The 16009-nt window shown below is 43.2% G+C and overlaps 1 protein-coding gene and 1 long non-coding RNA gene across 3 annotated transcripts; one reads left to right on the top strand and one right to left on the bottom strand.

Moving 5' to 3' along the window:
• Positions 1 to 1563: 1563 nt before the first annotated feature.
• LOC121402268 lies at positions 1564 to 8790 on the bottom strand. The gene is made up of 5 exons (XR_005966705.1): positions 8293 to 8790; positions 7987 to 8014; positions 7317 to 7353; positions 7114 to 7140; positions 1564 to 2262 (listed from the first exon to the last, which is right to left on the bottom strand). It is a non-coding gene; the product is annotated as an uncharacterized LOC121402268 (long non-coding RNA).
• Positions 8791 to 8940: 150 nt separating this feature from the next.
• Positions 8941 to 14459, top strand: LOC108703478 (transmembrane emp24 domain-containing protein 1). 2 transcript variants are annotated; one of them, XM_018239614.2, is made up of 4 exons: positions 8941 to 9197; positions 11826 to 11923; positions 12033 to 12216; positions 12346 to 14459. In XM_018239614.2, exons 1-4 carry the CDS (start codon positions 9036 to 9038, stop codon positions 12562 to 12564), a joined length of 663 nt encoding a protein of 220 aa, XP_018095103.1. In that variant the 5' UTR covers positions 8941 to 9035; the 3' UTR covers positions 12565 to 14459. The 2 variants fall into 2 exon arrangements, with proteins under 2 accessions (XP_018095103.1, XP_041444815.1); XM_041588881.1 differs by having other exon boundaries at positions 9030 to 9197; positions 12033 to 12244.
• Positions 14460 to 16009: the final 1550 nt, after the last annotated feature.

Below are 16009 nucleotides of genomic sequence, written 5' to 3'. Positions count from 1 at the left end.
AACAAGGGCAGATCAGCATGAAAGGAAACAACTCCACTGCACTTCTAATATATTTAATTCCATGAGAATGTTTGTATTTAGTAACAAGCAAACAGCCCGATCTGAGGAGCTGGAAACTCAAATAGAAATGTAAAAAGCACATTTGGGATGAGTGTTCCTATAAGGCTAGGGGCACACGGCGCGATTTCGACGCAATTCTGCGCTGGGCGAGTTGTCGCTGCGTTTTTTAAGCCGAAATAGCTTTGCTAACTTTGGCGCTGGCGTCAATGCAAATCGCGGCGAAATCGCTGCGCTAATTCACACGCGGCGATTCTTTTTCTACTGTCGCCCGGAAACGCCCAGCGAGGCAACTTCGGACGACAATAGAAAACGAATCGCCGCGTGTGAATTAGCGCAGCGATTTCGCCGCGATTTGCATTGACGCCAGCGCCAAAGTTAGCAAAGCTATTTCGGCTTAAAAAACGCAGCGACAACTCGCTTAGCGCAGAATCGCGGCGAAATCGCGCCGTGTGCCCCTACCCTAAGTGTTTGAATGATAGCATTTTCTCCCACGGTGTAGCTTGCTGCCTACTTTATTTTACAACAGGAGGCCAGGAGTGCTCTGATGTTTATATACTGTATGTATGTATATATATATATATATAAAGTTCAAATTGGACCAGCACTCCAGTAATATTTTGCAAATGATTTTATTAAATCATCACTTATATTCTTCCAACGTTTCCGGCCCTTGATAAAGGCCCCAAGAGGGGCCGAAACATTGGAAGAATATAAGTGATGATTTAATAAAATCATTTGCAAAATATTACTGGAGTGCTGGTCCAATTTGAACTTTTTATAGTAGGGTTGCCACCTGGCCGGTAAAAATGATAGTTCATCCCAATGTTATTAATAGGGAAAAAAATAAATCTATAGGAAAGCCAGTGACTCCCATGATCCACCCAGCACACTACATAATTGCAAGTCTATAATCACCCAAATCTTCAGGGTCCGCAAATCTCACTTTCACATTTCTTAGGGCCATGGGGCTCCTGACTTGGGAGGGTTCATTAGGTGGTGTTGTAGGGAATAGGGCTACTGTATTGCTAGTCATTGTGGTCAGTGGTATGACCCTCTGTTGCTATTGTAGTACAGTGTTTTTGGACTTTTTTGGGTTGAAACCCCCACCACCTCCATTTAAGTTCCAACTTTTGGTTAGGGAGCCCCCTAAAGCCCTAAAATGTTGTAGACAAATATATTTTGCATTAGCCATAGTTCTAGGAATACTGATGTGTCTCAGTGGGACCTGGATTTTACTGTTGAGTGCTGTTCTTAGATCTACCAGGCAGCTGTTATCTTGTGTTAGGGAGCTGCTATCTGGTTTCCTTCCCATTGTTCTGTTGTTAAGCTGCTGGGGGGAAAGGGAGGGGGTTGATATCACTCCAACTTGCAGTACAGCAGCAAAGAGAGACTTAAGTTTATCAGAACACAAGTCACATGACTGGGGGCAGCTGGGAAACTGACAATATGTCTAGCCCCATGTCAGATTTCAAAATTAAATTTAAAACATCTGTTTGGTCTTTTGAAAAATGGATTCAGTGCAGAATTCTGCTGGAGCAGCACTATTAACTGATGTGTTATGAAATTTTTTTTGGGGTATAGGGTGGATTAGCCTAAATTGTTACATGCTTGCAGAATAGAATATTGGGGGGTATGGCCTTTAGTTAGTTTAGTCCGGGGCTTTAGTTTCCCTATAGAGTGGGAACTGTGCCTTGGGGGAGGAGATTATAGGCTGGACCTCATAGGCCACAACCTGCTCCTCCCATATCCCAGGCCCATCCTCTGAGGATGTTCCTATGGTCATTAAAGGAGAATTCAGATGTACGATTTTCCTATGAAGGCAGGAGGTCAGGGTGGGCATGGGTGCAAATGATTCAGTCCAGGACTCCTTGGTATAGTTTCAACTATAACTGTGGGCACCTGTATTTAGATGTCACCCTCCTGGAGTCTATTTCTGCCATTTCCTGTTATGCCTGGCCACATGCCACCATGCCCAGTCACGCCCCTGCCTAGTGTATAAATCCCCATGGCACCGAGCTGACAGTTGTGCGACTCTATTTTTGCGCTGCCACTGGATTTAGTGGAATAGATGGAGAGTCCAAGGGATTTGGGTCACGTTATTGTAAGGAAGGTGCTGAAAGAATTTCCCACACTTCTGTCCTCCGTGGCACCACTGTTGCCCCCAGGGGGTGGGGCAGGTTGAGATATTTCTTAAGTGGGTTTCTAAAAGAGAAAAAACAATGTAGGAGATTAACATCTCAGTGTAACTGTCACTTATATTGAGGCGACAGCTATCTAGGCATCATGTGCAGCAATGCTTTATACACCAGCCTAGTTATACCAGGAACTCTGAGTATCACTCATGTATTATAAGGGATAATGTACCCCCTACTGTAAATGATAAGGATATTAGAAGTCACTGAGGGGTTCTGTGACCATATAAAGGCACAAGGCTGCAGGCTGAGTTATATAGGGAACTCTGAGTATCACTCATGTATTATAAGGGATAATGTACCCCCTACTGTAAATGATAAGGATATTAGAAGTCACTGAGGGGTTGTTCTGTGACCATATAAAGGCACAAGGCTGCAGGCTGAGTTATACAGGGAACTCTGAGTATCACTCATGTATTATAAGGGATAATGTACCCCCTACTGTAAATGATAAGGATATTAGAAGTCACTGAGTGGTTGTTCTGTGACCATATAAAGGCACAAGGCTGCAGGCTGAGTTATACAGGGAACTCTGATGAAAAAGTTTGAATCAAACGATTCGAATGATTTAATAGTTCGATCGAACAATTTTACTTTGATCGTTCGATGGCCAAATTCGGTGAAAAATACTTTGACTTCGATATCCGAATTCGAAGTATTTTAATTCAATGGTCCCAATTTAAAGTATTTTACACTTCGAAATTCGACCCTTGATAAATCTGCCCCTAAATATACATATATGTATATTAAGTGTTAATTAAATTGTAGTACTAAAAGGATATTAGAAGTCACTGAGGGGTTGTTCTGTGACCATATAAAGACACAAGGCTGCAGACTGAGTTATACAGGGAACTCTGAGTATCACTCATGTATTATAAGGGATAATGTACCCCTACTGTAAATGATAAGGATATTAGAAGTCACTGAGGGGTTGTTCTGTGACCATATAAAGACACAAGGCTGCAGACTGAGTTATACAGGGAACTCTGAGTATCACTCATGTATTATAAGGGATAATGTACCCCTACTGTAAATGATAAGGATATTAGAAGTCACTGAGGGGTTGTTCTGTGACCATATAAAGGCACAAGGCTGCAGGCTGAGTTATACCAGGAACTCTGAGTATCACTCATGTATTATAAGGGATAATGTACCCCCTACTGTAAATGATAAGGATATTAGAAGTCACTGAGGGGTTGTTCTGTGACCATATAAAGGCACAAGGCTGCAGGCTGAGTTATACAGGGAACTGTGAGTATCACTCGTGTATTATAAGGGATAATGTACCCCCTACTGTAAATGATAAGGATATTAGAAGTCACTGAGGGGTTGTTCTGTGACCATATAAAGACACAAGGCTGCAGACTGAGTTATACAGGGAACTCTGAGTATCACTCATGTATTATAAGGGATAATGTACCCCCTACTGTAAATGATAAGGATATTAGAAGTCACTGAGGGGTTGTTCTGTGACCATATAAAGGCACAAGGCTGCAGGCTGAGTTATACAGGGAACTCTGAGTATCACTCATGTATTATAAGGGATAATGTACCCCCTACTGTAAATGATAAGGATATTAGAAGTCACTGAGCGGTTGTTCTGTGACCATATAAAGGCACAAGGCTACAGGCTGAGTTATACAGGGAACTCTGAGTATCACTCATGTATTATACTGTATCAGGGGCCCATGAGGAAGGGAGCAACATAAGGAAACACTTTCTCTGCAAAAAGCATAATAATTACAAGGAACAGCCTTCCTGCAGATGTTGTGGGGAAAGCAGTACACACACACAGGACAGAGACATCGATTTTAAAAAGCAAACAAATTGAGCCTTCGGTGGGAAGATTAACAGGAGTAGTTTTTTTTTATTTCCTCGGCTCTTATGTTGTTCCATTATTTTTTATAACACATAGGTGACGTCACAATGGTAACAAAATATATGTTTAAAACTGTCGCCTCCCATCCCGTGTACAGTGGAACAAGTGGTAAGAAAAGGAAACTGCACATTATACCTGGGCTATTATAACATGCTCATCAACATGCAATATATATATATATATATATATAATATATATATATATTAGAAAGATATTGGGGGGGGGAACAATGAAGCACAGAGGAGAAAAGAAATTCCTGCCCTGTGAATGCGAGGGGGAGGGCCTTGTGAAACGCCTATTAAACCTGGATAAAAGTTCCCTTCTTGGGCTGTAGGAAGTCAAAGCAGCTGTTTCTCATTGCCCAATATAAAACAACTCTGGCAGAGCAGTTAACCAGTTCACTCCCGGGTGTGGGGGGATCTATCTACTGTGGAACCTCAATTTTACATCCCCTGATTTTAAGTTTTCCCTCATTTTACATTGTTTTTTGGTTCCACCTATATATTATGCATAATACATTTCCCTCTTTTTACATTTTCCTGGATTTTCCACCATTTTTTTTGGTCCCCTGAAAAACGTAAAATGGGGGTTCTACTGTATATGTCAATGGGGTGCTAATACATTCATTGTAATGGGAAGAAACTCCCGATAAAATATGTGTGTGTATTCAGTGACTTAACTACTAGTGATGTGCGGGTTGGGCTTTTCCTGACCTGCACCTGCCGAAGCCCGACCTCCCTCCACCTGCGCCCACCCGCCTACCAGCTTCCTTTTATAGACCGCCCGCCTCACCGATGACGTCACAAAAGGGGCAGGGCGAGCACACCCGCGGCTATAAAGCGGGAAGTCGGAAGCCGGCAGTTGAAGGTGGAGGGCGAGGAGAGCAGGAGAAGAGCTTAACCTGTACTCGCCACCTGCGAAGAGGAGTGTGAAGTCGGCCTGAGCCAGCCTGACCCGCTGTTATGGGGCCGGCCCGCACATCATGATGTATGTTACTGGGCCCCACAGAAAATTTATTTTAGGGCCCCCAACATATCCAGAGGTTGTCCTGTTTTACAAATATGTGGAAATTGCTCATTAATTAGGGCCTCGTAGGGTCTGCTTCCTCTGTAGTTAGGTCCCTGTGTGTATTTATCCTACATTAAACTTATAGCAGCCACCACTTCAGATGGATTAGTGTAAGGGCTAAATGGCAGCAGAGGAGTGCAGGCAGCGGATGGAGATCGGTGGGTGACATATAAATGTACCATGTGCCCAAAGACTAGGTGCCTAGGGGTGGGGAAGATGATATAATGTGATATTGACCCTATCTATATGGAGAAACTGTGTTGTTGTACAGGAAGATGATGAGCATCACTGATACGCTATACAAGCTTGTTCCCGTCTGGGCATCTACATGGCCTTTCCTTCCCATGGCTCTGGCACTCACAGGTGGAGACTATTGGGAACATGGAGGGGAACATTTCCAAACCCTGCCAGACAGCGCCAGCATCTCCCATACTGAATTTCTCAATCACAAGTAGCTGCAAGTGGGCAGGTCTGAACTGAAAATAGACCCATGCAGGCCTGGTATATATATTTTTAAAAGCAAGAACAGCAAGTGTTGTGCCAGATGCAGCATTATGGCAGCCAGGGCATCTCAACAACCTTCTGGCTCATTCACCACCAGAGCTGAGGCTTCAAATCACGAGCCATTTACAGGGCCGGGCCCCACACCTCAGGCCCCCCGCCCCAGCCTCAACCCACTTGTCCCCTGTCCCGTACATGCCTTTTTCTCTTGCTCGTGGCCGAGACTGGGGGCCGAGAGGGAGGTTGGGACCAGCAGGGCCAACCAGATTTTTTCCCACCAACTCAGTCCAACTCTGGCCATTTAGTTACACTGTTTCCTCCTTATACAGATTTTCTTCTTGCCCCATTCTTTGGGGTATATTTATTAAAGAGTGAAGTTAGAGATGACCACAGTCCTCTAGAGTGAAATTCCACCACTCTCAATTCATTTCTATGGGATTTTTAATGGAGTATTTATCAATGTGTAAAAGTTTATCCTTTGATAAATACGCTTTTCAAAATCCCATAGAAATGAATGGAAAGTGGTGGTGATCTCTAACCAGTGACGTAACTATAGAGCAGTGATCCCCAACCAGTGGCTTGCGCACAACATGTTGGTCACCAACCCCTTGGATGTTGCTTTCAGAGGCCTAAAAACAGGTGCTTATTTTTGAATTTCAGGCTTGGAGGCAAGGTTTGGTTGCATAAAAACAGATTTATGGCCAAACAGAGTCTCCTGTAGGCTGCCAGTCCAGATAGGGCTACTAAATAGCCAATTTTATCCCCAGTAACATTTTTCATGCGTATTGCTCCCCAATTCTTTTTACATTTGAATGTAGCTCACAGGTAAAAAAAGGTTGGGGATCCCTGCTATAGAGGAAGCAGAGCCCGCCGTCGCAGAGGGGGGGGGCCCAGACTGTGGGGTCTGCTTCATATATAGCTAATATGAAAAGCCCCTCCCCCCCAGTCACTCTCTTACTTGCAAGGAAGGGGCAGGGTGTGGGCGGAGTCTGTGTAGTATGTGGGTGGAGTTTGGGTGGGGCCTTGGCAGGAAGTGGGTGGGAGGGTAGGGATTGGAGTGCACCGGGCCCCTCTGAAGGTTTTTTTGCAGGGGGCCCGGTGCAATCTAATTACGTCACTGCCTCTAACTTCATTCTTTGATGAATATTCCCCAAACATAGCATTTAGGTCACAGGCCCTCCTCCTGATCTGCCCTAACCTTGCTCCCAAAAACAGGCCTGTTCCCCTGTACCAATAGGAACCCAGCAAGACAGAGTTGCATAGCATTATTGGGGCCACATAATTTCTGGTCACTTTCCTCCTGTCGCTGCTCTGGAGAGCAAAGTTGGAAAAGGTGGAAGGGAGGACAAGTGCAGGGAGTATTCATGTGTGTTTAGTTCCCCTTTAATTCTAGTGCAATATTCAAACACTTACCTTATAAAAAACCATCATAGGCCCAGTCTGTAAAGAGAAAAGTTCTGTGTCAGTTGTGTAACAGGATTGGTAGGGGATAGAAGAAATAGAGAGGGGGATATATGGGAGAAAAGAACAGGGGGCAGATGGATAAGGAAGAAGGTAGAGGGAGGAGAAAATTACTGTAGGAAGGGGGTATAAAGGAGAATAGAGTTGGTACTTACCTGACGTCATTGTTTCTTCCATACGGATTCTCTCTCTCTGCAAACAATAAAAATGTATTAAAATCGATGTGATACTTACTAACTCCTGCACTAATGCTCAGCCCCCATAATGTTGCTGCTGTGAAGCTTTACTGGCTTTACTTGCAGTTTTAGCCTGCCCTGAGCAGCCATTATATTAACCTGGCTGGTCACAGCCCATAGTCCTCCCATTGTGTTATAACCCCACAATATGAATAAACTCACCTGATTCCTGAATCTGAAATCCCAATACAAATGAGAAACCTTATAGGACCCAGATTTCACACTGCGGCCTGCGAAGCCTTCATTGTAATAACCCTGAAGTCAACTCAGCATTATCCAGGGAATGCTCTATTGGGGTTTTAACCAGTTCAGGAGGGACCTAAGCAAAGTACCTACTCTGCTGCCCCTTCACTGAGAGTCCAGATAGAGGGTTCTGAGGCTGAGGGGGACCTGAATGTATTTAGGTGGATCCTGGGCAAGTTCTGGGCATAATGGGGACTGACTTGAGGTTGGCATGCATGGACACATATATACACTATGTACACTATGAAATTCCTATGTACTCCTGGTACAAAAGGCAATAAATAACTACTTGACTTGACTTGACACACGCTGTTCTTATGGACAGGATAAAACATGTATTTTACACCTTTGCTTCTGCTTCTTCCTGTCTTTACCTACAAGAGAGGAAATTGCATTACAGAGAGCCCAGTATATGTGCAATGATATGTATATATGAGTCTATATATGTATATATGAGTCTATATGAGTCTATATATGTATATATGAGTCTATATGAGTCTATATATGTATATAAGTCTATATGAGTCTATATATGTATATAAGTATATATGAGTATATATATATATATATATATATATATATATATATATATATATATATATGAGTGTATATATGAGTCTATATGAGTAATAACCAGCACCGGCGCACTCACATCTCTTCAGCAGCACTGACACTAGTAACACAGCAAGAACCACAGCAGCCGTGCAGACAGCAGCAGATCATGACCCAGATGAAAACTCATCCCCATTGCTCTGGTCCCGATGATGAAAATTTGAGCGAATAAAGGGGAGGGGACATTGGTGACTAATGACAGTGGGCCTAGGGGCGCCCCCTATGTAAATCTGGCCCTGAATGTCTAGAAAAACGGTAAAATTGGCAGAAACATTGTTTCCTTGCCTTTGTCCTGTCTCTAGTACAAATTATACTTGATGTCAGTGTTACTATTCAGGTGACTGTTTGGGGGGTAGGGCAAAGCAAATGGTACTGTTACCTCACAAATAGCCAATTTACCTCACAAACAAGCCTGTCATGTATATTCTTATATAAAGGGCTCGCTGGTGTTACTTATGTCACGTGACTCATTGGAATTGAGGGGTAAAATGATTTCCTTCACACATTGGTTTCCCTAATGCCTATTGCCCATGAACTGAGGGGGCTGAGGTACTTTCCACTGTGATTGGTCCAGGTCAGCTTCTTGCCCTTACAAGGAGGCGACTGAAGGGCGGGGCTCATTAGCAAGGTAGCCAATGAGAAACCGATTGTTTTCGAACGGTCACGTCTTCCACCAATGTGGCGGCAAGTTTGGAATCCCTGATATGCGGAGGAGCCAATGGGAGGGCGAGGCAATGCCTGCGGAAGAGGAGTCGGTGTTGGAGGAGTCACGTATACGCCTCTATGGCTTGGCCGAGCAGCTTCTTATTTCTTGTGCTCCCGGTGGCGGCCGCCGTTGCTGTTCAGCCTCAGGACTCGGAGCTCACGTTCCTGCTGCCGGCGGGGAGACAAGAATGTTTCTACCAGAGCACGTTGTACAATGGCAGTATGGAGATAGAGTATCAGGTATGGCAACTCCTCTCAACTTCAACAGCGACACCACAACTCCCTGCCTGGCAGAAGCAGAGCGTGCTGGGAGTTGTAACTTATCCCCACGTCTCTTCTACTTGGGAACCTCCTCTGTTTATTCGCTGGTGGGAAGTAACTGACTGGGGATTGTGGGAGTTGTAGTCCAACAGCCATTGCTTCTGCATCACTTTCCCTAGGAGCTGACAATTCATTTCTAGGTATTGGGTTGTTCTTAAAGGGGTGGTTCACCTTTAAGTTAACTTTTAATGATCTATAGAATGGCCTATCCCAAGCAACTTTTCAATTGGCCTTCATTTTTTTTTTTTTATAGCTTTTTAATTATTTGCCTTCTTCTTCTGACTCTTTCCATCTTTCAAATGAGGGTCACTGACCCCATCTAAAAAAAAAAACAAATGCTCTGTAAGGCTACAAATGTATTGTTACTGTTACTTTTTATTACTCCTCTTTCTATTCAGGCCTTTCCTATTCATATTCCGTCTCTTTTTCAAATCAATGCATGGTTGCTAGGGGAATTTGGACCCTAGCAACCAGATGGCTGAAATTGCAAACCAGAGAGCTGCTGAATAAAAAGCTAAATAATGCAAAAAATAAAAACCAATTGCAAATTGTCTCAATATCAGTCTCTACATCATACTAACAAGTTAATTTAAAGGTGAACAACCCCTTTACAGGCCATTGATTTTTCCTCTAAGTTGATTTTTTTTGTTCATATTTACATCTTTTGCGTCTCTTTAAATTACAACCCTTTTTCACCACATTTCCAGCTGTTTTCATTCAAGAAAAAAAGAAGTAATTTTGTATACAGACTCCTACAAAATATCTTAGAGCAAGTTCCATATATTTTACCCCATACATAAGATTTAAAATGCAAGCACATGGCCTGTAATATTGGCAGTTCCAGGGTGACGGTTATTCCAGTGGGTCACTAGTGTGAGTGTTAAGCCATGAAAAACACTTGTGAACCTCAGTGAATGGAGTTCAGTCACCCGGGGGAGATTTAGTCCCCTGGCGACAAATCGCCTCTTCTTCGGGCGACTAATCTCCCCGAAAAGATTTCCCGCCAGCTAGAATCTAAATTGCCGACAGGGTGGCACTCGGAGCACTTTGTTTTCTGAAGTTGCCTCACGAGGAAACTTCGGGCAACTTCAGAAAACGAAGCACTCTTGTTGTTAAATTGTTTTCCAGCCCAATGGGAGGCTAATGTATCTATGAGTGGTACCTGCCGATCAGGGTTGCCAGGTCTAATTTTCAAAAGCAGAGGTCGAAACTGTGGTGCATAAAGCTAACACAAGCCAGAGACCTGTAGCTTATAGAAGCAGCAGGGGGCACTTTGAACCTGCCTGGTCCCTATATATGCCTCCTAATTTTAGACTGCATGCTCTTTGGTTTCTGAGGGAGGTGTTTTTATAAAGAATATACAAACTCATACAGGGTGTTAATAGAGGTCTGCTGTGAGTTCGGTTAGTGCTCTGCTGACAGAAGGTTAACTTGGGTGGGAGTTATAGTTGGCTGTGCTGATTTTTGTGCTTTGGAATTGTATGTATGTAGAAAATAGTAAGGATCATGGCTCCATGTTGTCCATGTTGTTGCTGAAGTGTTTTCCAGCCCAATAGGTGGCTAATGTATCTACAAGAGGTACCTGCTGACCAGGGTTACCAGGTCTAATTTTCAAAAGCAGCCAAAATCAGCTACAAAACCTGGCCAAGCGGCACTTCCACAGTAGCCCAAAAATATCACTATGTGCAGTGAAAAAAAAAAAAAGTCTAAAAAATAAATGTCTATATGTGAAAATATGCCTTTTTCAAATTTTCACGGTTAGGCAAATCTGTCCCACTTTGCACGTCACCAGGGGCGTAACTACAGAGGGGGGCCCAAGAGGTATAGGGGCCCCATAAGGCCCAAAAAACATATTACATTTCAATAAATACAGGTAAAACAAGTCAACCTCTAGACATTTTTGGGGGCCAGCTGATTTTTGCCCCATAATTGTCAGAAATTGAGGAAAGTCATGGGAAAATTCGAGAAATCTTAATAGAGTGTACAGAGCCCCAAATCTGGTAACTCCCAACTTCTCGAAGTCAGTCCCATTGCATTCTGGGTATTGGTCTTACATTAAACTTGGCTGTCGGCAAGTGGTTAAACAAAAGCTACATTACCCAACATGCATTGGAATACGTAGGATTGGCACATTAGGGCAAGAAAAAACTTTGACTGGTTCCAAAGTACAAACCAGCCAAAGACCCAAAAAGTAGCCCAAATACGTACCTTGGCTAGTTTGTACTTTAAAAACCTGCCTAGGCTTTAAATTAGTAGCCCAATTTGGCTGGAAAACCGCCAACCTGGCAATCCTGTTTCCGACCCTTGGTGCAGATGATGAAAAATGTGGTGGCGGAAAATGCTTTGGTGACAAAACACCCAAACGTGGCATTGCCATTATCCTAAAGAAGTTGTGTCCTCTCCATAGTGTGTGTGATGTAGGGAAGTTTTCCTAGGAAACATGCAGAGAGACCAATTAGGGAAGGAGAACTTATTACCAAACGCTCTGGCTCATATTAGGAGCCACCAATTCTGGTGCAAAGGCCAAGCCTCCTCTCTGTTGTGCAGGTGATCGGTGGCGCTGGCCTAGATGTGGACTTCTCGGTTACTACTCCCTCGGGGATCTTGCTTATCATGGAGAGACGGAGATCAGACGGCGTACATACGTAAGTAGTGACCATGCATGCATCCTAGAAAGTCCTTCTCCATAGTTCTATTTGCTTCCTTACATGTACTGTATATGTTCCTAATTTACTCCCCATGGTGCCTTTGCAGGGTGGAGCCGACAGAGGCCGGGGACTACATGATCTGTTTCGATAACTCCTTCAGCACTATCTCTGAGAAACTGGTTTTCTTTGAGCTGATATTTGACAATCAGCAGGGGGACGAGGAGCCAGACAGCTGGGCAGACATTGTTGAACCTGATGAGCTTCTAGACATAAAGCTGGAGGACATCAAGGTGAGATTCTGCCCCCCTGACTTTCGAGGTATTACGTGTTGTTAGGTCCAGGGGATGAGCCATTAATGCTTCAATTTATGTCGTATTCTTACAATTTAACATGAGACTTCTTTCTTCTCCTTTCCATAGGAGTCCATAGAGAGTGTGAAGTCCAGGCTGGAGCGCAGTATCCAAATGCAGACAGTACTTCGTGCCTTTGAGGCACGAGACCGGAACCTCCAGGAGAGTAACCTCAACAGAGTAACCTTCTGGTCAGCCATAAACGTAGGCGTGCTGGTTGCGGTGGCCTTCCTCCAGGTTTATATGCTGAAAAGCCTCTTCGACGACAAGCGCAAGATCCGGACTTAATGCTCACGGTGCCCCTGAGCAGGAGCCAAACAGCTGACCCTCCCACCATGTTGGCACCATTGAGGACATTGGATGAGATATCTCCCACGGTCGTGGCTATGATTTTATGGGATGCACTTTTTAGAACAAATTTACCAAATGGGTAGAAAGAATTTTGTTTTTTGTAGCAGAGACTTTAAAGCAATAATGATGTGTAATTATCTTGTTTACCGGAGCAGCTCAGATATACGACCGTCCTTATCAGTCATAATCCCAACACATCTAGTCCTTTAGGAGCAGAAAGCTCTCATGGTGAAGGGTAGGTTACATATAAAAGGATACTATATATATTTATTGATCATGGCTCTGGATCAGACACCCTTGCAAAATTGACAAGCAAGTGTAAAGGTGGCTTTAGATACAGAGATCCGTTCATATGTGACCTCGCCAAAAAGCGAATCTTTCCTTGATGTGCCCACCTTGAGGTGGGCAATATTGGGCTAATCTGATCATGGACAATAGGGCCTAAAAATTGGATCGCAACGAGGAGAATATGGGAGGTTGGATTGAGGGGATGCATCAACCAACTGATGCAGTCCTCGATCTGACAGGAGTTTTAAACCTGCCCGTTGGACATCTGCCCGACTTTTGGCGAGATACTGTATCGATCGGGGAAGCCCGTCGGAGGACCTCATATTCTGCCCAATAAACTGCTGACTTAATCGGTCGGTATCTTATATCGGCCCTTGTATAGGAACCTTAACTATATTACTCAGACCCTTAAAGACAGCACCAGGATTACAACACAAGACATGTTGGTAACACAATTTGGTTAAAGTGATAGTACGATGAGACTTCCGCTACATGATGTGATATAACTAAGTTCTATGTTGATTGTGTTGAGGAGCCTGGGAATGGGTGCCAATGCTGGGTGTTTTGGGTCTGCCCAAAATATCCCTGTCATTGCTATAAAATATCACCAAAGTGGATCTCTGAATTGTTGGAGAAAAGTCATGTGACTACACTTTTCCCCGACCATTTGTTTCTGCGCTGCCCTATGGACACTGGTATCCCACAGCAACCAGATGTCTGCTTTCATTGGCGATACTGCTGCCGACAGATTAGTTGCTACAGTTATAGCCCAATTTACCCAGGGTTTAAAAACGACACCCTACTGTTTTCCAAGCACAAAAACTAGACACATGGACTCACTCACTATAGTGATAATGTCAGTACTTACTGGTGTTTTATTTAGCTGAGCCCCCTTTCCGACCCTTCAACATAGTTATCTTGCTGGTGTTGTACTCCGACACTCGGGCTGTGCGTTCAGCAGTTAAACTGGGGGATGTGAGGCTTTGATAGACTGCCGATGTTTACATATTAAGCCCCAGTTTATTGTCCTATGCAGCACCTCGATTCATTTTTATTTTCACTTTCTGTTTTATATGGTGTGCGAGGGGAGAACCAGGCCCGGACTGGCAATCTGTGGGTACTGGCAAATGCCAGAGGAGCTGCCATAAGATGTCATAGAAAGTTACTATTTAGTGGGATGCTGATTGGGCCTCTCTGTACTTACTCCAAGGTGACCCTCCATAAAGTGAAAGTACAGCCAGGGCTCAGTATTGTCGAGCTCAGAGGTACGGGGATATTTCAGCTAGTATAATCTCTCTCTCTCTCTCTCTGGGCCACAGACTCTGTACAACCACATTGCTGCTATGAAAAGATTTTATATTTTTATATAAGACTTCATCCGTGCCTCTTCAGCCCCCCGCGTTGCTCAGAACAAACCCCCTCCCATTTACATGTGCTGTATTAAATCATCCTTCGTGATTTCTAAATGGAAATTGTTGTTTTTATATATGTTTGTGCGACCTTGTCATATGATTAGTCAGTAAAAGAAAGATGCTGAATAGAGAGATTAACAGGCAAGTTGTCTTTAATAAATGGACACTTTTTAAAAAACGTTTGTGCGCGTATATATAGAGGAATGGGACCTGTTATCCAGAATGGTCGGGACCTGGGGCTTTCCGGATAATGGATCTTTCTGTAATTTGGATCTTCATACCTTAAGTCTACTAGAAAATCATATAAACATTAAATAACCCCAGTAGGCTGGTTTTGCTTCCAATAAGGATTAATTATATCTTAGTTGGGATCAAGTACAAGCTACTGTTTTATTATTACAGAGGAAAAGGAAATCATTTTAAAAGTTTTTGATTTGGATAAAATGGAGTCTATGGGGGACGGCCTTTCCATTGGGGGGGGTTGTGTTTAATGTACCCCCTACTGTAATTTATAAAGATATTATGTCACAGAGGAGTTATGTGATCATATAAAAGCATGAGGCTGAAGGCCTAGTAGGAGGTATATTATGCATTATAATCTACATTTTGTGTGAAAAGTTGGAAGGGGGGTGGGGGGGTTCAGCGTCCAATTCGGGCGCGCTGGCATTCAATTTGAACCCGATGGCATCAAATTCGGCGTGAGGGATCCCTGTTATAAACAGCACGTTCTGAATCCGCTTTTTATATATAGTGAACAAAGTACCCCCTCTTGTAAAATATAAGGATATTATAAGTTACCGAGGAGTTTCATGACCATATAAAAGTACGAGGCCGAAGGCCGAGTGTTTTTATACAGGTCATGGAACTCCGAGGAAATGACCAGACTGTAGATTATATAATGAATAAAGTACCCGTTGTAAAATATAAGGATATTATAAATTACCGAGTAGTCAGTGTTTTTATAGAGGTCATGGAACTCCGAGGTAACAACTGGGCATACTTTATTATAATACACAAGTTTCAGTGAGTCATGTGACAGAAATGACATCAGAACTCATCGTTTATAACTGATGACATCAGAACTCACCGTTTATAAGGATATACTTTACAAGATATTCATGGCTTTTGTGTATTATATATTTATATATATATATTTATTTATTTTGGACAAAGGTGTCAGTTACCTTAAAAATAACTTTTAGCATGGTGTAAACAGCAGAAGACAGTTTGCAGTTGATCTTCATTCTCGCTCAATATATATTATATATATATATTTAAAAAATAAATAAATCTGGCCATTTATTTATAAAAATAAATAAAAGCTGCCCACTTAGTTCGTTCTGAGTCCGTCGGCAGCTTATTGGTCCTTGTATGGGGCCCCTACCAATGGGCACAACTGATATCTTGTTTTAAATTAGGCAGATATACATTGGGCAGGGGGTGAGGACCGCACCATTGGGTTGATAGGTTTTCTCTCGATGGGTCACAAGCCTCCATTATGATCCGATCATTGAATAAACAGTCAGTTCCCGATTTGGCCCAGCTTGTTGTCACCCACATCATGTTAAACTCTGGCGACCCCACCCAACATGAGAATCCTAATGTGCCCATCTAATGAATCCAAGACCAAATGAAACCTGCACGGACTGGATCCCTCTGTAACATATGAAATGTCTTTGCTA

The sequence above is a fragment of the Xenopus laevis genome, chromosome 3S (genome assembly GCF_017654675.1).
Source record: "Xenopus laevis strain J_2021 chromosome 3S, Xenopus_laevis_v10.1, whole genome shotgun sequence".
In the NCBI taxonomy this organism is placed as follows: Eukaryota; Metazoa; Chordata; class Amphibia; order Anura; family Pipidae; genus Xenopus; species Xenopus laevis.
This window is presented reverse-complemented; position numbering and strand designations above follow the sequence as displayed.